At 48.6% G+C, this 21,938-nt stretch overlaps 1 protein-coding gene across 3 annotated transcripts in view; it reads right to left on the minus strand.

The window, feature by feature from the left end:
* Positions 1-21,938, minus strand: part of DSCAM (DS cell adhesion molecule) — a 791,005-nt gene that overhangs the window by 118,674 nt on the left and 650,393 nt on the right. For all 3 annotated transcript variants that reach the window (XM_032392604.1, XM_032392602.1, XM_032392603.1), the window contains 4 exons: positions 15,072-15,268; positions 13,966-14,062; positions 13,194-13,322; positions 4,207-4,374 (listed from right to left, as the gene is read on the minus strand). In XM_032392604.1, the coding sequence (XP_032248495.1) occupies positions 4,207-4,374; positions 13,194-13,322; positions 13,966-14,062; positions 15,072-15,268 (591 nt within the window). The remainder of the gene's footprint in view (positions 1-4,206; positions 4,375-13,193; positions 13,323-13,965; positions 14,063-15,071; positions 15,269-21,938) is intronic.

Raw genomic sequence — 21,938 nt, forward strand, 5'->3', positions numbered from 1 at the left:
CCCTTCCGTAATCCTGACTTTCCACTCTCGGATGCATCTGAAAAAATTCAGTGGTTTCTCAGTGAGCTCCTGCGTAACCAAACTTCCAGGTTCTAGGGGCAGATTCATAATGAAAACAGTGAAGGGATCAGCCATCCCAAACCCGGGCCGAGGCGCTAGGCGACATGTGACCTTCAGGGCACAGCTGCTAATAGGGAAGTTGGTCTTGGTGAGGGTCAGCTGTGGATGTGACATGCTGATGGGGGTTGAAGGAACCTGGCGAGTCAGTGCATTTCTGGTCCGTTAGGATCTAATCCCGTGGACTCCTGACCGTGTCTCCACTTCCTCCCTCACCTGCTCCTCTTCGAGGGGTTAGGGGCTGCTGAGGGGAGTCGGGAGGAGAGTGCTGGACAGTGAGAACCCTGCTTCGCGTCGAGTGCATCGGGTGTATGGTAAAACCCCTGCGCACTTTCACACGAAAATGCCCTGGGTGTGGTTGCGTTGGAAAATGTTTTCCAACATTAGGTAAGGATGCTGTGCAGATGGTACGATTCCTTCTTCACTAAGCTCTGGGACGGGAAATATGACAGGAATCCAAAACCCAAATTCCCACCACGGCAAGACCTCAGTTAGGGATCTGTAAAATTTTTATGTAAAGGGCCAAATAGTGAATATTTAGGCTTTGTAGGCTACGGGAGATCTCTGTTACATAGTCTTCTTTTTAAAATGTAAACCCTATTCTTTGCTTGAGGGTTGTAGGGGGGATTTGGCCCATGGGCTGGAATTTGCTGAACTCTTAAATGAAAGAAGGGTGGGATGATGATTAATTGAGGGGAGCTACGGCCAGCCTCAAGCTAACCTCTATGTACTTGGCTCCAGCTGATGGGTGCCAAGCAGGCACTCAGGAGGAACTCAAAATGTGGATTTTGATCTGAATTTTCCCAATTTCAAAAACTGGCGCCTAAATTGAATGATTTGCACTACAGTAGGGCAGACCCAAGCCAAACAGATGTTCAGGCCTGCTGTGCTGTGGGCTGCAGTTTGTGACCCGGGACAGCCCCAGCCCACTGGGACGGGGCTGGGAATCTCCGGCTACTGGCCCCGATGATTCCTGCAGGCTTAGAGCTCCGGCGGGGTGTGCCTTCTTCTTCCTCCACCTTCCAAAGCCCTTCCCTTTTGCCTTCCTCTACTTTTCTTTCTTTACGAGACCCTTCAAAATTTCAGTGCAAATACATTCTACACACACACACACACACACACACACACCATCACTGTCACACCCTTCTAACACAATGCAGTGAGGCATCTTTATGAAGATTCCTCCCACATGAGATTTCCATGAAAGGTCTGCCTTGTGCCGGACACACACGAGGAAGGAAACAGGAGCAGCCTGTCCCCCTCATGTTGGGGGGGGCCACAGCCTCACCCAGGACCCTGAGGTCCGTGCAGAAAGGATGACATGCCTCAAAGGCCATTGTCAGAACGATTCCTACTTAGCGGTGGGGGAGGAGGCACTAATGTCATCCAGGGAGACCCTCCAGACAGAGGGCACAGCACACATGCAGAGGACAGGGGGCGGGAAGGGGCCACAGGAAGTCGAGTGCAGCTTCAAAGCAGAGGGGGTCGGGGAAGACCCAGACCTAACCACCTCACAGACACATTTTCAGCTGGGTACTGAGAGATGTCCCCCATGCCTGAGACTTGGGCACTGTATTACCATAAAAATGAGTGGGTCTACAGCTTCCAGGAGCTTCCATCTGAGAGAGAGATAGTCTGCTTGAGAGATGGCCTTAAGGAAAGTGGGCAATAAGGATGGGAAAAGGTCACCTTGAGATGACAGTAGCTCCCCAAAGATGTGTCGTTGGGTATCCCTGCTGGGGAGCGTTAGTAGCAATCCATGGCCACTGCAGGCAATTCTGATGAGGGGATCCTTGGCCAGGACAGTTGCCCTACCTTCTCCGTGAGTCACAAGTAAGAAAACCTGATTTCTTCACGTCAGCCACAAAACCAATGCACCAAGACAAAGACAAATCCTGTTTTGGAGCTCCGCTTTGCTCTAGCTGCTCCCCTCCTTGCATTTTCCCCTAGCTCGTCTGAAGAGTGAATCAGAGAGGCTCTGTGGGGCCACCAGCAGCCCGCGCGCAGGTCGAATCCCAGAGGCCAGCCCTGGAAGTCAAGAAGGTGTCTGCAGAAAGGCCAGGGAGCGGCGCCACAGGTCGGCGCCACAGGGGCTGGGAGTGGCTCTTCACCTGGCCTCCAGGCTGGGGAGCGACGCTGCCATGGCAGCTGTCAGCCGCAGCAGGGGCCACCGAGAGCCCGAGAAAAGGCTACCCGGCAGGGTTCATGGTGGCAATCTGGAAGGCAGCCACCAGAGTCACCGCCGGAAAATACAGTTCTCTTGAGAAGGACGTCCAGATGGAGCGCAGTCAGAGCAAGGGTTAAGAAGGAGGAGAAGCTTGAGGAGTGAGTCCAAGATTACATTTGGGGGGCAGCATCTCCTCCCTAAATATACAACGTGATGAAATTCCAGGAAGTTCGTGGGCTGTTTAAATATTTAAATACGATTCTATTTCTGCAGGAGCAAGTTGACACTCATTTCTCACTTGTTTCTGAGAAATACAAAGTACTCTGAGAGCTTGCATTTCTTTCCCCCAATTATCCAGTATGTTTGTGGCGAGGAGGAGAAAGGCATCATTATGTCCATTTTGCAGATGAGAAATCACACAGAGTTTCTAAGCAATAGAAATGGCTCATCCTCAGACACCCATGAATAAAGCTATCCTATCACCCGCCCGTAAAAACAATTTTCAAGGACCAATGTGTTCCCAGGTGGAGAATGAAGTGCTCATCCCCAGTGCGGGAAGAACTGTCTATTTCAACCCACTTCCTTGTGGATGGTATTGACTACACATAGCAGAAGAGTGAAATGTTTGTATTTGTTTTGGTCCAGCAATCCTACTACTTGGAATTGAACCTAAGAATAATCTTAAGTGGCAAAAGACAGACCGCAGAGGATGTTCATCACAGTGGCATTTATAGTAATAAAAAACAGAAAAAAACAGACATGTCTAATAATATAGGATTTGTGAAATAGATGGTGGAAGATATCATTATGGATTGTAGGCAAGTACTTAAGGGGTATATAAGAGTGATGACTTTTTGGAATGCCATTAACGAGGGTTGAAGAGAAGGGGGTGGAGGGAAGGAAGTCAAGAACAACCCTAATTCCCCAGCTGAAAGCTGAAACAAACCTCTCGTGGACTCTCACTCATTCGGGGATGATCACATTAAACCTGGTGTGGAAGAAGGGATCCAAGTCTAAATTTCCAGTTTCACTGCAGCGGTACGTAGTGGCTGATTAGCTCTGATTTCTGGCCGGGAAAGAAGAGCCAGGTTTGGGGCTCCTAAGAGATGAGCCAGGCCTGGATCCTTACCTTTCCTTCCCCAGAGCACCTCAGTGGCAGCTGAGGATGTGGGTTGACAGCCAGCCTTCACTGACACTGCCTAATGGCTCAGACCCCCACAAATTGGTCAGTTCACCCCTGGTAGCCAAGTGCGAGTGTTGGAGGGAGAATGCACACGTGCGTATGTGTGATGAACGATTCAGGAGGTGATAGCACCACGCCCACAGGTAGCCCTAGGTGGTGGGATTAGGGAAGCGGTTTGGCCTTCTTCAAAATGCTTATCTTTATCCTCTAAATTTTCAACCCTGAATATGAAATTCTTTGGAATAGGAAGAACAATAAAGTTTACTATAGAAATGTTGACATTTCTAGTCAATAAAATATCGTCTACCGCTGTCCCCCCAACTCCTCACACACAGAATATTCTTGCCATTTCCTAGTTAAGCCATCCACTCACACCTGGATTGCATAGGGCCTTGGGCAAGACATACACTCATGGTTCTCCTGTCAACCCGGATTCCATGATCCAAACAGAGGAAATGTAAAAATGGCCCAGCTCTTTAAAATATCACCAGACTGGTAGTCTCCTATGTCTGTGTTTTAATTCTTGCATATGAGAACCCTGAACGAAGTTGGAAGAACAGTGCCCTCAAAGTAGGAGGCAGAGCGCTGTCTGCGTCTCTAACAGGGTGTGGCGCTATGGAGGGCACTCTTCAAAAGGCCTCCACCAGGCGCAGCCCACGGCCTGATTCTGTGTTAGCCTTGTGAGCCCCGGGGCCAGCTCCGGGGCTCCGGGACATGGGCCTCGCCCGCTCACACGCACCTGCCTCATCCGCGGTGATGGAGAGCTCGTTGCTGGGCTCGCTCTTGCCAATCCGGTTCTTGGCGTACATGCGGATGCTGTAGGTGGAGGAAGGGTGGATATCAATGATGGTGGCCGAGTTCAGCTGAGGGGAAACATCTTTGGTTCTCTGAGCAGAATCCCAGGAGTCTTTTGGGTTTTGTTTTTCAAAAAAGAAGAGATAGAGACGTGAGTTTTTTTTCTCTGCCTCTGAAAGTTCACAAGTAGGAATTAAACATGCACACGCACGCGCGCGCACACACACAGGAAGGAAGAAGGAAAGAATAGTTACAACTCAAAGAGAATTCTCAAAGCAATGCTCCCAGTGTGCTGGCGGGTTGGCCATCAGAGGGGAACACTGCACACTCATTACCCACGTTAAGGGGGACAAGGGCTGTGGGCAGCTAAGGTCTGGGGGGACGTCTGAGGCATTGGCGGGTATCAAGGAGGAAGGCGCGCGCGTCAGTGAATTGGGAAACGGCCACATCAAGGCACTCATTGTATGAGACAGTAAAAGGAATTATGGTTTGGACACTGCCCCCCACCCACAAAAAAACAAAACAAAACAAAAACTCTGGTTCTAAAAGGTATTTGAAAACCAGCGAAACCCTAGCCATGTCAGATCCTTCCTGTTCTAGAAGCACAGCAGTCAACATGAAATACTTACGTAAAAACTAATCTCAGTCTCCAGCATAAACACTTAGTCTCAAATACTTTCTCGTGGGAAATATTGTCAACCACGGCTAATTTTCACAAGAGCACAGTCCTCATGGGAAGAGTTATCATTGAATACGTGACAATTTGTACCTGCTGGGTTTGGGGCTTCGACCAATGAGGAGTAAATGGTTCTCCTTTCAGAAAGAGTTTGGGTGGTTGCTAATCGGGGTTGAGGGGTCAAGAGATGCTGTCAGTTGTGGGAGAACAAGAACCTAAGGTGGTGCACAGAGATGGGGCTTATACAGCCCCACAGTCCCCGGTGTCCTCTTGGGTGGCCCTCACCACCCCTATAGGAACCTCACTGAGGTTCTGTGTTCCCTGCTGGATTCTGAGCTCCGTGGCAGCAGACACCATGCTTGCCATGTCCACTGCCACGTCCCCGGTGTTTGCACAGTGCCTGATGCAAGCCGATGACGCATCCTAAATGCATGTTTAACAGATGAATACGTAAAGGGCAAACATACAGACCTCTGAGCCCTGGGGAGGGTTCATTTCCCCTTCCACGTTCATGATGAGTATGGAAGTTCAGAGGGCTGGTCTGCCTACAGGTAGCCATAAATATTAAGAGGTCTTCTGGACTTGTACAAAAATGTGTCTCTTCCAGGCTGCCTTGGAATGCTGTAACTAACCGGGGAAGAGAGCATAATAAAGACTGACAATGACTCTTCCACCTAAAAGGAAAAGTATCACTTGAGTCAAGAAGATTGAAGGTGGATAAACACTGACATAGAAAAAGAAGATGCTACAAAAAAAAAATCACACAGTAGAAGAGGAGAAGAAGGTGATCCGACAGAGGACCCCGAAGTGGGGGGGATTTAGGACCAGTGGACTGACACATAAATATGGACCCTGTCCCAAAAGGAGAAAGCCAAACCTTCTGGAGAAGACATCTAGGACAAGAGAGGAACCTCGGGCTCTGTAAGGTGCAGAGAAGCGGCTAACCAGTAGGTACTTGTAGTGCTTGATGGCTCTGCCCCGGGCCACAGGGAGGTTTCTGGAACTGCCAGGTCCATGAAGACATGGCCATCTTCACCGAGGTTGTGTCTGGGAGACAGAAAGAGGCCCGAGGAGGTGTAGTAATGTCCACTGACCGCCTCCTCCTCCTGCCAATCAACTCATGAAGAGCCCACGGGGGCGTGGCCAAGGCAAGGGGTAAAGGGCAGGACGTGCAAGGTGCTTGAAGAAGGGGTGGTGTTTTTAGCTTCTTTCCTGCAGTTATTGCACTTTGATAAAAAAAGATGATGTCAATGATCATGATTATTAGAATAAGGTTCAGAACAACACAGGAAGGATTTTGAGCTAAAGATCAAGAAGATGAGAAAGAATGCTTTATCCTGGAGGATTTGAAAGTAACTGAATGGAGAAGGAGAAGAAAGTCTACTTAAATCCCCAGACACCTTCTGGCAAATGATACGGCATCAAAGGAGGAATAAAACAAGGAGGTGACTACCCAGAAGAAAAGAGGATAGGGATCGGAAATACTGTTTCTGATCACAGATGCTGATGTGCAGACAGGCAGGACGTGGATTATTAGCAAAGTGTGCTGGAAAATGTAACACTGGGCATTATGAACAACCACAGAGCGATCTTGACACTTGGGAGGATGGAAATGCAGATTGAAATGCAAGTACAACTGGGAAGGGCATACCACAGACAAAATAAAGAAACTTGGGAGTAAGTCCCAAACAGAAATGCATGCTTGGGAATCCAAGAGCTGGAGGATGCACGGAGAGTGCTGGGAAGGGCATGAACAGGAAGGGCAAGAAATGAAATTGTCGGGGGAATGTATCACAGGTGTCCTTGCCCTGTGGAGGAGGGGGACAGTGCTTTCCGGATGCAGAGAACAAATACAGTGTTGAGGAGGGCTTATAGTTCACACTGGAAAATCCTTCACAAGGGGACTATTTACCAAGGTGTGGGCTGGGCTAGAGATTCCCAGCACCTAGCAAGAGTGCGGAGCTACTCCCTCTGGGGTCAGGAGGGCCAATGGGAAGGGGCAGCATTGCCGGAGTCCAGACAGGGCTGGGACCGCAGAAGAGGGGCCCCTGACAGAACACAGTCGCTGCCAGGATCCTTGTCTGAATCATTCTTTGTGCTTGCCACCGGGCGAACCCAAGGGGAGCTCAGAGGGGGAAAAAAAATCTGCATGTCGTAGCCGGTGGAGTTCGGCTCCCAGAGCAGGGCAGACAATGGGTTTGTGGGGTTGCATCTGCTCCCCTGGCCCTTGCTAGGCATTTTATAAACATGACTCCTGCGGTCCCCAATGCGTGGGCACGTTGGAAACACCTCCGAGTTTTGTGACACCCGTGCTTTCAGACCCACTGAATCACAATCACTTCGTAATGGTGCCCAGAAAACCGCGCTTCACAAAGCCTCTCTCTGGGTCATTCCGATGCACAGCTAGAGTTTGGAGCGCTCTATCTGAATGAATTATTACAACATCCTGGTGAGGTAGGGATTTTTATTTTCCTCGTGAAGGTCAATAAACGAAGGCCTGTCACATGGCTGGCATGACGTGCGGCCGGGGTTTGACCTCACCTGTGTTACCCTGAAGCTCAAGGTCATTTTCTGGTAGCATGTGACCTCCACATAGTCCCTGCGGGACGCCTAATGAGACTGGATTTCAATTTTCCAGACATCTGCTGAACAACTCATATGTTGGGAGGCAGACTGACACGGGCTTGACTTGGCTTACTGACCAGGAGTTTAGTCAAGTGCACGGGAGGGGAACAGAATTTCTGTAACCCTGTGAGTATGTGGGGACGGAAGTGGGGGAGCTGTGCGAGAGCAGACTTGGACCCTGGTTTAGAAAGGAGATGTCAGGGGCGTTCCCTGAACCAGTGGGCGGGGTTCCCTGACATGCCCCGGAGAGACCGGTGCCGGAAGAGGATGAGGGAAGTTCAGACTCACATTCCTGCCTCTGAGATACCCAACAATCCCGTGGGAAAGGACTGAGGGAGCCCACAGGGACCAGGGTGCTTGTACTGGGTGCTCACTGGGGACCCCCACTTGGGGGTCCGACATCCCGAATCAGGGGGATGGCAGATCACCAAGGACAAACATAAGAAGGGAAAATTTGATCTGAAGAAGTGTTAGAAGCCAAAGACCAGGAGTGAGGGTGACCAGAAGGATGTTCTGGAGACAAAATGATTCTAAATGTTTAAAAATTATGAGGCAGCTCGGGGAAGGACCACTCCTATTGCACTGGTTACTAGAAGGGAGACACAGGGCACAGGGAAAGCCCCTTCTGCTCCATGGAGGAGATATTCTCAGGGTGAGATGGGGAAGGGGGGCTCGAGCAAGAAGGCTCTGGAAGATGGCACTTAGCCGTATAGGAGAGTGTGTGCTTCCTGGGCCGGATGGTTACGTTCCAGGACAAGAGCGGGTCCCAAGGCACTGGAGCCCCTGGGCGATCTGTGAGGCACTGTGCGGAAGGAGACAGGGCCAAAATGGGGGATGTGGGCACGAGGCAGGCTGCCTTCCAAAGAGGGGAAGAAGGGGATGCCGCAAAGCGCCTGAGGAGCTGGAGGCACACACAGGGTGAGATGCTGGGATTGGGCGGCGAAGGGGTTTTTGTGTCCATCGAGGGGAGAAGCAGTACTCTCGAGGAACCAAGTCACGTGGCAGCCAAAGCCACGCCACACAAGGCAAAGTTGATGATGCGGGCAGGACCGGATTGAGAGGGTCAGGGGGTGGTCATAGGAGATACAAGTAAAGGGACTTGGGATGTTTTATTTTTCCTGGCAAACAGGAAAGCAGGAGAGTCCTCTGTCTTCAAATCCTGCAAGGGGTCTCATTTGACCACAGGGTTTAGGGGTGGGAAGAGGGCCACTGGATTCAGGAAGGTCTGTTTCGGTGCATGAAATGTAAGAACTTGTGACAGTCATGGCTGGCCCAAGGCAGAACTGCTTTCCTGGGGCTAGGGAGTTTCCATTGTTGGGGCTGTTCAAGCACAGACCGAGTGACCCTTGCAGGGACCCACTCGGTTACAAATGCCAAGTACAGCAATACCTTACGTCCTTGGCAAATTAACGAAGAGTAAAGGAAAGTGTCTTGGGTATGATTTCATTGCTTGACACAGAGGATGAGAGTCAACAAGTTCACAAATGTTTATGAAAAGTCTCATATGTGGACTGCTCACTGTTGGGGATGCAGGGTCGTAGCACAGGGCTCCTTAGACACCGTCCCTGCCCTGAGGGGTCACAAGAACCCTCAGAGGGACAGCTTCCCAGTAGGGGAGACAGATGTTAAACATCTTCCCAGTAGAGGATCCAGGTATTCAGTAAGCATCCACAAGCCCACTAAATGTTCCAAGGCAGACAGGATGCTATATGAATAGAGGAAGGGGCACATTATAAAATGGGTGATCAGGGAAGGCTTCCTGGAGGAAGTGACATTTAAGCTGTGATTTCAAGGATCAGTTTTCTATGTACTCAGCCTATAAGTTGCATTAGCTTAAATTATAGTTGTCCTTTTTATATACCCAAAACTTATCGAGGAAGAAACTAATACATGAAAAGACTAATGTGATTTTTATGGCAGTGAATACCATTACCGCCTGCCGCCCAGGCCTTTCAAACTGAACGCAGTGGAGGGTCAGGAGGGCCCTGCTGGTGACGTGAGGTCATGGAGTCGGACCCACCTGTCCCATGGGCTCTTCCCCAGTGACTCTCCTGGAACGGATTCTAACTCAGACTGGGTTAGACTCGCTCCAGGGCTGTGTGAACCTCTCAGCCCCGGCCCTGTGTGCAGTGGAAGGACAGTGTGAAGCATGGATGGGTTCTGACTGCAGCCAGATCATAGATAAGGAGCTCTCCGATGTGGGTTATGTAGAACCTGATCAATTTAGAATTTGGAAGTGCTGTGAAGATGATTCTTAGATTTGGATCGCAGGTAAATTAAATGCCCCAAGTATTTTCTGAGTGCTCCTCACGTGGCAGGCATTGTGCTGAGTGCTGGGATCCAGGAGCATATGACACTAGACACCAGAGTTCCTGCCTCTGGGGAAGTTTCATGGAGTGCTGGGGTGCTGAGGATTCTCAAATGGAGGGCACAGACGGTTTTAGGGGCATTTGATTTAGAAGCATGTGTGCATGCCAGACTGATACTCTAAGCCACCATTTAGAAGACGTTGGCTATGTGCCAGACACTGGGGAGATGCTTTAAAGCCACTCGCTTGTTAAAGAGTATTCACCAAGTATGCACTGAGGGCCCCCAGTGTGCTGGGCTGTGCTAGATGTTGGAGGAATGGGTTGGGGGAAAACTAGGCCTCATGGCACAGGAACTTGCAGCCCAGTGGAGAGGACCCATGGATCCGCAGTCACAACCGCAATGGCCCTATTCCCAAAGATGGTACCCTTCTGCGGAACCAGTGGTTAGAACTTCGACATACCTTCTTGGTGGACACAATTCAGTCCACGACAGCATCATAAAAATGTCAGTTCTCCCTAAGTTAGTTAGCAAAGTTGATGCAATCCCAATAAAAAAATGCCAAAAATGTTTTTATGGAGCTAGACCAGTTGATCCTAAGGGTCACATATGGGAAGCTAAGAAAACGTCAAAAGGCAGTCAGAAGGGCGGACTAGCCCTGCCAGAAGTTAGAACATGAGAAGAAGCCTCCACGATTAGCGCAGTGTGGTGCGGATGCAGTCATAGATTGATAAAACGATGGAATAGACTAGAAAGTCCAGAAATGATGGAGGAGCACAAGGAAAGCCAGCTGGTGACAAAGTTGGCATCTGAAACCACTGGGGAAAGGTGGGCTTTTTAATAAGTCACGTTGGGGCAGCAAGATTTCCATCTGGGAAAAGATCAAACTGGACCCGTATCTCCCAGAATACACAAGAATCAAGTCCAAATGGATCAGAGATCTGAATGTAGGAGCGAGAGAAAGAAACCATACAAGTAGAAATCAGGGTGGATTCTTTCATAGCCCAACTGTAGAGAACAGCTTTTCTAACTTGACTCAAAATCCAGATGCAATAAAAGGAAATGTTGATAAATTTGGAAAAAAAAAAAAAACCATAATCACAGAAACAACTATATGATCGCCTGTGACAGCCCAGCCAGGAAAGAAAGGAGAGGATGCTGTAGGAGCACGTGACGGGAGGCCTGGCCTCGGGTGTGGGCAGGAATGCACCCTTGTGGAGGTGACATGAGAGGTGGGGTCTAAGAAGCAGGTGGGAGTAAGCATGGGAACCGCGTGGTCCAGGGAAGGGGGTGGTCTTGCCAAAGGGCAGCCTGTGGCCTTTGAGGGACTCCTGTCCCAGGGAGATGCTGTGGTGTCCCATTTCACAGCGGGGAATGCTGAGAGCAAGGGGCCAGTGAAGGCACACAGATGGCCAGAGACAGGGCTGGTTGTGGAACCAGCACCTGGAAACGACCGATTCCCCCGAAGACAGGGAGGCACTGAACCGCTCCCCCAAGAGACCCCCCAGGCACCCTTGCCAAGAGCACAGAAGCCCGCCACCCTGCAGTTATGCTCAGCCAGAGAGACCGGTGGGGGCCTCCCCGCCCTGGGACTCTGTGGACTGTCCCCACGATGTGCGTCTGCCTGTCTCTGGAGTTCTCCATGTTACGGTCAGTGTCCCGGCCATTCCCTGCTAGAACCTGCTTGCCTCACCTAAGAAGTGTTTCCTTGACTTCAAGATGAGTGTCTCAGAACTTGCAATTCCTTGGCTCCTTCCTGACCTGCGTCTCTACAACAAAGGCAGGTGTCCTCTCTTCCCTTTGGCCCCGGGGAAGCTCCCGCAGAGTCCCGTTTAGGCCAGCACTGTCTTCACTAGCTCGCCGTCACTGCGTCCCCCGCCTCCGCCCCGCGCCGGCTGCCCACTCCCCGGCGACCGTGCCACTGACCGCCCCTGCGCTCCGCTCTCTGAGCTCCTGCAGGCCCCGAGGCTGTGTGGCCTCACTGCTGGGACTCCATCGTGACTCTGGGCAAACGAGCCGCTCCTCTGTGCATTCCAAATGCAGCTGCATTCTGCAAGGCTCAAGTGCTCTTGCTAAAACCACTGTTCCGGGGGTGAAGCAGGTTCACACACGCTGCTGGGACACTGCCCCCTCGGCCGGCCGTCCAGCCCTTGCCACTCCCTGTCCCTTCCCTTGCATGCTGGTCCTGACACCTCCCTCACTCAGGGCCTGCCTCCAGCTGCCTGAGCTTCCTTCTCACTACCGCCTCCGCCCAAATATACTGAGTAGGTTGGGCGCCTGGGTGGCTCAGTTGGTTAAGCGACTGCCTTCGGCTCAGGTCATGATCCTGGAGTCCCGGGATCGAGTCCCACATCGGGCTCCCTGCTCAGCAGGGAGTCTGCTTCTCCCTCTGACCCTCCCCCCTCTCATGCTCTCTGTATCTCATTCTCTCTCTCAAATAAATAAATAAAATTAAAAAAAAAAAAAAAACAAAAACCAAATATACTGAGTAGGTCACCACCGGGGAACCAAAGTCAAGTACGGTGCCCAGAAAGTGCAAAATAAGGCTACGTGGGAGGTCTGTTAACCCTACACATGCTGGTGCTGCTCTGAGTCCTCCTCTCTTTCATGAGACACAAAGTCCTGAACAGAGGCCACGCTGGTGGCCTTCTACCCTCGGCCTGATGGATCCTGGAGTTCCAAGTGACGCTGGCACCGGCACTTTAAGGGAAAGAACAGACACACCTGTCGTGGTCCTGACACCCGAGTTTGTTTTATTTATGGCCCCTCTGGCCCCAGGGAAACAGGGGATGCTCCGAGCAGAGGCAAGTGCCCCTGGACTGTCCCTGCGGCTCCTCTGGAACCTCCCTGCAGGATCAGTGCCCATCTCCACATGGAGCAGCTCTCCTGTCTGCACAAACTTGGCCTACAGACTCCGAGCTCAGCCGACGCCCAGGCTCTAGTCAGAAGTCCCTGTCTAGAGCAGCCCCCTGGCTGAGCAAATGGGACCTGAAGGACAGCAGGGGGTGGGGGCGGGGCAGAAAACATAACACGCCGCTTGCTGGTCTGCGGCAAGGACGCCAGGGTGGCAGGTGGGAAGCAAGCCTGGGGTCCAGAGGGAAAGAAGGGAGGGCTGAGGCGGAGCCGGGCCCCTGCACACAGACCCCACCCCGCAAAGGAGACGCGGTGTGCTCTGAGCAAGAAAAGACAAACTGGTAAAAAGAGCCCCCCTCCGAGTTTCCTTGAGTCGGGGTTTATTCGTACAGGTAATCACGAATAACTGAGGAGAACAAGAAAAGGGCTTTTTGAAGTAGAAATAAAGCTGGAGGAAATAAAGGACTTACCTGATTTATTTTTGCATTCAATATCGTAGCCCGTAATGGGGCTGTTGCCGTCAAACCCCATGGTCCACCTGAGGGTGATTGTGCGTGCTTTCACGTCTTTGATCTCAATTTCGGGAGGGTCTGGGGGCTCTGCGCAATCGACAGGAAAACCTGGGCTTAGTTCAAACACGGCTCAGACAGAAGACACGGTGGACATGCTGAGTTCGGCTCAGAAAAGCTTTGTCAGCCTTCGACGGTGGCTGACCCGTTTACCAGGAAACATTTTTTCCCTAATCCCATTTCGGGGAGGAGAAATTCCACTTTCCCAAACTGCCCGGTGTTTGCAGCAGGGCTATCTGGCAGGCTTTTATGGCACGGCTGGGCCAAAGCGGGATGTGGATTAAATGTCACTCTTCTGGTTTGGAATCCAGAACTCAAAAAATATTTTGGCTTCCAATGTTAAACTTTCCTTCTCCTTTGGATCGCCTAGCACAAGGATTCCCACCATTCGGCTAAGCAGGTGCACTCCTGCACTCGGTGCCTTCAATGGGACTACGGGGTCATCTGGCCCAATTCCTTTCAGGACTCTGTTCCCTGTGTTTTGGGGCTGCACTGTGACACAGTCATGGGTACTGCAAAATACTGTTTTAACACCAACTTTGAACATATTCAAGATTTTCTGGGAGTCAGGAGGTGTTACATAGAAAGCTGAGCCCACCACAGAGGTCCGAGCCTGGGCATACACTTACTGTCCTAAAAGCAATGTTTTCCCCCAGTTTGGTCTCCTTCCTACCTTGCACTGTGAGCTGAATTATTCCACGGTCCTCCCCATAAGAATTGATAGCATGACAGGAGAAGAAGCCAGAGTCTTCTCTAACAGTTGGCAAAATCTATGTGTAAAGCAGAAAGAAATCCATCTTATCCAGTAGCATGGAGTGAGGACAACTAAAACGGCTTTTGGCTGTAAAAATCTCTCCACTCCCACCCTTCCTGCATCCCCAACATGCGCTCCTGCGCACACACACACACACACACACGCCCCTGAGAGCAAATTATCTCCTTGCACTTGTGATGGTGTAGATGGACAGGTTCAATGTACCTCGTCAATGCTAGCTTCCAGCTCATTAAATTGGATGTGTCATTTATGTAGGATGCCATGGTCAGGTGGATGTATATTCCACATATGCATTTATTTTTCTCGTGGTGTGCCTTTAGTGCCCGGAGAAGCAGATCTATAAATCCTGCAGTAAATGCTTGGTCCTGCAGGACCCTCATTAGAGTTCTCTCTAGAAGGACCCCAGGATTGGACCTGCGCATGACTCAATCTCAGCGTGTCAAACACAGGGCTTTCTTTTTTCCCAGATGTGACACTACAGCGTCACTTCTCCCCCTACTAAAAACACCACTCAGTTAATTACCAACAGTACTAAAAAAATATAAGGGACTATAATACTTTTTGCTAGCTTTTGTGATCCTCTATGAAGGACAGAAGGTTTTATATTGGATTTTTCCCAAAAAAGCAAAACATGTTTCCTTATAAAGCCTATCTAATTTCTGTTTCTGCAGGATGTTAAAACAGGTGCACAGCATAGGAGGTCATTTCTCCAGGATTATCTGTCATTAAGAGACTCGATTTCTCCCATTTTTTTTTTTTATTACAGTTGGGTTCCCTGGCATGCCTGTCATCATTTTATTCTTCCTAACACTTAAGATCAAGCACTATTTTTGTAGGTGACTCAGTAATGTCGCTGTAAGGAGAGGGAGAGAAATGGTGCGTCATAAATAAGTCCTGAAAGATTATTTGCTGTTTATCACCCACATGCACCCACTTAGGTGAAAGGGCAGGATTATCCTGCCGATGAAGTTAGATTCTGATCTGTTGTGTTCCCCGTGTTTTACCTGCAGAGTAGAGATCACCTCCTCTCCCACCTCCTTGGTGGACACGAGGTAACGGGCCATCTCAGGGTTAATGATCCGGTCTTCCTTCTCCCAGCGGACTATGATGGGTTTCTCACCATGGGCTGCACAACTCATTTCTTTCTTCTGACCCTGAGTGGCCAGGGTCGTGTTTGGATAGGACGTTATCATCGCAGGAACTGAAAACCCAAGAGGGACACGACTTATTTGGCAAAGCAGCATTCTTGATTTCCCCACCGTAACACCCGGCTAAATCATGCTTAAAGAGGGGTTTCTTTGAAATACAATGTATTCAAGAAACAGCAGAGCAAGAATCATGAACAGAAGAGAGGGAAGGTGCCAGAAAAGTGAAACCTGATGAAATGAGCCCTCAGCTCATTCATTCAGAAGGTGCTGCAGGATTTCAAATTCGAGGGAGTGTTGCTTTCTTCCCAGCCCACTGGGGGCACACATGGGTCGCGGAGCATAGCCCATGTCCCCTCGGACACATAGAGAAATGATTTTACTTCTGAATAGACTGGAGAGGGGGCTTTCATTAAATGACAGTTTCTAACTACCATTTTCAATCGTGGAACTCTGAAACCTTACTAATCAACTTAGGTTGGGGCCTAAGTTGATCACTGCTGACCCCTCCTTGAGGTGACTTCTGGCTATGCTTCTCTCCCACAGTTGTTACTAACTGTCGCGGTCACCTGGAGACTTCAGACCCACCCCTCTCCCATCACATGGCAGGGAATCTCATCCCCAGTTCACCAAGAAAACAGAAAGCTTTATTTGTGAACTTCTCTAGTACCCCCTCTCCCACCGCAACATTAATCTAAAGACCTCATTCTTGGCACTATGCTGGTGACTTAAGACCCTGCTCCCATTCCACACACCACCTAGCAATGTGGGGCAGCACAGAACGAGTACATGGGCAGCACACACTGAGCTTATAAGAAAGTAAGAGAAATCCTGGAGACAGAAGTGGATGTTGAAAGACCAGAGGTATTAGGATGCTGGGGCCCTGACTACCTGAGAGAGAGGGAGTTAAAAGCGAGCCCTTCAAACCAGGTTCCTCAAAGGGCTCCACCTTCAGAGCAAGTACCTACAACAATGACAACAAGATCCACACACGCAAAGGGAGAAGCAAACTGCCTTGGCTCATGTTATGAATGAAGAAAACAAGTCTCCCCTGAGAATCCATAGCTGGTCTGACTCTGCGTCAGTTTGGAGTTGGATTCATGCTAAAGGGTCAAGATGCTGGTGACCCTACTTTGGCCATAGGCCTGAAGATCCTAGCACAAGAAACCCAAACACGCTCCAGAGGGAGGCACACTCCATCCAGGCCCATAGAAATTCTCCTAGATAAACCTCTGCTGAACATGAGCCAACAAACCAAAAGTAAAAAACATGTGAGAACATGACCCACCATCACTGAGGATCAGCCCAAGCACCTCAGATGCTAGAATGATCAGACACAGACTATAAAACAATTATACACAAAATGTTTAAAGATTTTTAAAAAACACAAGAAGGGAAAAAGACACTCTCAAAAAAGGACCAGGAGGTTTGAAAAATAACCAAATAAATCTATATTTTTACCTGTTTTAGGCCTCATTTCCACCATCATGGGGAGAAAGTCCCTTCCTCATTTCTAAGGTCAAGCTCACACCTGTGTACTTTCTTGGCCACCTCAGAAGCCCTCCACTGCTCCTTGGGCAGGTGACCAGAGAAATACCGTGCCTTCTTTTCAGACCGGCAGGTACTGAGTCTCGTCTTCCCCACAGCATACCGGAGTGATGTGAGACACACCACAACGCGTAAAAAATCTCCAAGCTCTGTAGCCTGGATGCCCACAGGAGATCCCCTGCTCAGTCAGCAGGTGTGTGGCAGAGAGGTGGGGGCACGGAGGGGACAGACTGACTGGAAGAAGCAGCACCATGAGTCCCTTGTTTTATCTACAGCTGTGGTGAGACCCCTCTTCTAGCACACCTGTGTGGCAGCCAGCCTGGCTCGTGAGCCCCTGACTTCAGTCCTGATCACTCACTTCCTCCAGCCGGTTCGAGAAAAAATTTAATTTTTCTCAACAGCTTTATTGAGGTCTAATTTACATACCATAAAAACCACCTGCATTAAGTATACAGCTGAATGGGGTTTCCTATAGTATTCGTTTCCTAGGATGGCTGTAACCGACCACCATGAGCTGGGTGGCTTTCAACAGCAGAAATCTGTTCTTTCACAGGTCTGGAAGTCAGTCCAAGATCAAGATGCTGGCAGGGCTATACTCCTTCCCCAGTTCTAGGGAAGAATCATTCCTTGCCTCTTCTGGCTGTTGGTGGCCCCGCCGCTCCTTGGTTTGTGTCCACATCACTCCCATCTCTGCCCCCATTTCCTATCATGTTCTTCCTTGAGGGTTTTGCCGTGTCTTCATGTGGATTTCTTATAAGGACACCAGTCATTGGATTTAGGACCCACCCTCATGCATTATGACTTCATCTTAACTAATTATATCTGCAAATAACATATTTCTACATGAAGTCATGTTCTGAGGCTCAGGTGGGCATGCATTGTGGGAGGGGCAACACAAGTATATTTACATAATCCAACACACACACACACACACACACACACACACACACACACCATTACAACCCAACACAAGTATATAGAGTTGTATAATTATCACCATAGCAAGTTTTAGAACATTTCTATTACCCTGAAAAGATACCCCTCCACCCCAGTCCCAGGCAATCACTAGTTGACATTCATCCTTCTAGATTTGCCTTTTCTGGACATTTCCTACAAATAGGATCCCACAGTAGGTATTCTTTCTTATCTAACTTTATGGTTTTTTCTCAGTGAGCATATTTTCCAGGTTCATCCATTCTATAGTGTGTATCAGCTCTTCGTTCCTTTTTGTTGTTGAATAATATTGCATTACATGGGATTTCCACATTCTGTTCACTCACCCATCCATTGATGCACATTGGCATTGTTTCCATTTTGGGGATATTATGGATAATGCTGCTATCAACATTAGGGTGCAGGTTCTTATGAGGACCTATGGTTCCACTTTTCCCAGGTAGATCCCTAGGAGGAACCGCTGTGTCACATGGAAATTCTGTTTAACATTTTGAGAAACTGCCACACTGTATTTCCAAATGGCTTCACCATTTTTCCAATCTCTGTGTCAGAAGACTGAGCACAGAAGAGGAAAGGGGGAGGAGTGGTTAGGATTCAGAGTTTATGACACAGGACAGGAATGTTCCCCTTCAACCATGTGAGGGCAAAGCTGTAAGGTGAGCGCCAGCTTGATGCCCACTGACTGTAGAAACCCCATGGCCACCACAGTGCCGCCACTGCAGAGGAGCTGAGGGTGGTGAGGAAGCTCCCAGGAGAGGTCTACAAATGCCACCTTAGAGAATTAAGCAAACACAGGGGCTGAAGCCCCTCCTTCTCTGAGATCAGGCAGAAGGCAGAAGGCTTCCTGTGGCAGCCTGTGCAGCAGCACAAGAAAGGGCCACTGAGCTGTGAGTCTGGGACACCAGATGGGAGCCTTTGCAACATATTCTAATTCTCGACCCCACTGGGGGAAGGGATTAAAGCCCCAGGAGTTCAATGGCCCCATTAGCTGGTCCTGACAGTCACCAACTGAGGGACCCTACCAAGAGAGGAGGCTGAATGGGCACTCCATTGGGAGGGGCTAAAGGGAGACATGGCGTCCCTGTCCAAGGGTGTCCTCTGCAGGAGAGGAGGCGAGGGGGAGGCTCTGGGGGAACAGGGAGCAGAGTGGACCATCCCCCCTCATCTGATACTCTTGCCTGCAACTTTGCACCGTCTACCATCAAAGGGTTCTGAATGCTACCAAAAACTTTTGAACAGCAGGTGTGGAATTTGAACATCCGGTGTGTGGAAGGACCAAGGGGCAAGTGGACAGGAGCACTGAATACATGTGCCCCAGACCAGTGGGGGCACATCTGCTTTCTTGCATAGAGCCTTGTGTGTGATCCCTCCCTGTCCAGTGCACTGTGATGCATGCTCATTATGGTGCTGGGGACCACTTTCCTGAACACAGTTATGGGGAGAGGTCAAACCAGCCTGTGAGACTCTTCTGATATGTCTCCTTATCACTGTCCCTTGAAACATAAAGTCAGAATTGTCTTTAGAGTGGCATGATTTCAACAAACCTCAACCATAGGAAATATTTATGGGAATCTCTCTATGGGAAAAATGAAGCAATCATAAATAGTGTCTAAGAACTCCTAAATAGCCCTAAGATAGCTACAAAATGCAAACATTCTAGCAGTAGGAGAAAGCTCTAGATGCTCTCTTGAAGTCTCTTCATGTTTATATGCAGGACAGAGGAGCATGGTTAAATGACTTTCCCACCTATAGCAGATTAAAACCTACCCTTGGAAAGAGCAGCAGGCTGTCCTGGTTGAGCCACCAAGAGAACCAGAACTGCCAGAGAGCTGATGTGAGAGAAGATGGCAGAACAACACACACCTCAAGATCACGGTGGCCACGACCACCTGGGGCTGGCAAACACAGTGTCCCTCCTCCCCTCACCCTGCACTCAGCATTCCCCACACCCAGAAGACTGGCATCATGGGTTTTCAAATGATGATCCTCAGCCACTGAAAAAGTGTTAAATTGGTCTGGTGTGGTTTGTTTAATAAGAGACAGAACTATTTCTTTTTTTCTTATTATTCTTTGAGAAGATTTCCTTCCAAAATGGCTAATAAAAAATATTTTATATGTCCAAGAAGGTAGGAGAAGTCAGTTGTGTGGACATTTTATTCATGGGATGGTGTGGGATGAACTCAACATCTCTCTGTAAGCATCCCTTGATGTCTTCCCTTGAAAATATACCAGTAGGAAGCGGTAGTGCCACTTTTCCCCAAGAGATTCAGAGAAAGAATCAGGGGCACCTGTTGAATCCTGGTGGTGCTAGCAGTGCGTGGACTCTTGCCACAATGTCCTCAGTGGTGCGGGACTGGCTACTTAGGATCTATTCAGGTATGTTGAATGCATTAAGTCGGGGTCTTTGTTACGGGTGAAAAATTTTTTTCCATGATAATTATAAACTCTGTATTTGTGTATGCTATAAAATTACTTAGAAATCTGAAATGCAGTGGAGTTTTTATTTTTAAAAAGTATGTTTTAATAACAAAAGCAAAGAAACACATCGACAACCATACAATAATAGTGGGGGACTTTAACACCCCCCTCACTGAAATGGACAGATCGTATAAGCAAAAGATCAACAAGGAAATAAAGACTTTAAATGACACACTGGATCAAATGGACTTCACAGACATATTCAGAACATTCCACCCCAAAGCAACGGAATACACATTCTTCTCTAGTGCCCATGGAACATTCTCCAGAATCGATCACATCCTAGGTCATAAATCAGGTCTCAACCGGTACCAAAAGATTGGGATCATTCCCTGCCTATTTTCAGACCACAATGCTTTGAAACTAGAACTCAATCACAAGAGGAAAGTCAGAAAGAACTCAAATACATGGAGGCTAAAGAGCATCCTACTAAAAAATGAATGGGTCAACCAGGAAATTAAAGAAGAATTAAAAAAATTCATGGAAACCAATGAAAATGAAAACACAACTATTCAAAATCTTTGGGATGCAGCAAAGGCAGTCCTAAGAGGAAAGTATATAGCAATACAAGCCTTTCTCAAGAAACAAGAAAGGTTTCAAGTACACAACCTAACCCTACACCTAAAGGAGCTGGAGAAAGAACAGCAAATAAAGCCTAAACCCAGCAGGAGAAGAGAAATAATAAAGATCAGAGCAGAAATCAATGAAATAGAAACTAAAAGAACAGTAGAACAGATCAACGAAACTAGGAGCTGGTTCTTTGAAAGAATGAACAAGATTGATAAACCCCCGGCCAGACTTATCAAAAAGAAAAGAGAAATGACCCAAATCAACAAAATCATGAATGAAAGAGGAGAGATCACAACCAACACCAAAGAAATACAAACAATTATAAGAACATATTATGAGCAACTCTATGCCAGCAAATTAGATAACCTGGAAGAAATGGATGCATTCCTAGAGATGTATCAACTACCAAAACTGAACCAGGAAGAAATAGAAAACCTGAACAGACCTATAACCACTAAGGAAATTGAAGCAGTCATCAAAAATCTCCCAAAAAACAAAAGCCCAGGGCCAGATGGCTTCCCAGGGGAATTCTACCAAACATTTAAAGAAGAATTAATACCTATTCTTCTGAAACTGTTCCAAAAAATAGAAATGGAAGGAAAACTTCCGAACTCATTTTATGAGGCCACCATTACCTTGATCCCAAAACCAGACAAAGACCCCATCAAAAAGGAGAACTACAGACCAATATCCCTGATGAACATGGATGCAAAAATTCTCACCAAAATACTAGCCAATAGGATCCAACAGTACATTAAAAGGATTATTCACCACGACCAAGTGGGATTTATCCCTGGGCTGCAAGGTTGGTTCAACATCCGCAAATCAATCAACGTGATACAATACATTAACAAAAGAAAAAACAAGAATCACATGATCCTCTCAATAGATGCAGAAAAAGCATTTGACAAAGTACAGCATCCTTTCTTGATCAAAACTCTTCAGAGTGTAGGGATAGAGGGTACATACCTCAATATCATAAAAGCCATCTATGAAAAACCTACAGCGAATATCATTCTCAATGGGGAAAAACTGAGAGCTTTCCCCCTAAGGTCAGGAACGCGGCAGGGATGTCCACTATCACCACTGCTATTCAACATAGTATTGGAAGTCCTAGCCACAGCAATCAGACAACAAAAAGAAATCAAAGGCATCCAAATTGGCAAAGAAGAAGTC

Source organism: Phoca vitulina, unplaced genomic scaffold (genome assembly GCF_004348235.1).
Source record: "Phoca vitulina isolate PV1807 unplaced genomic scaffold, GSC_HSeal_1.0 scaffold68, whole genome shotgun sequence".
Lineage (NCBI taxonomy): Eukaryota > Metazoa > Chordata > Mammalia > Carnivora > Phocidae > Phoca > Phoca vitulina.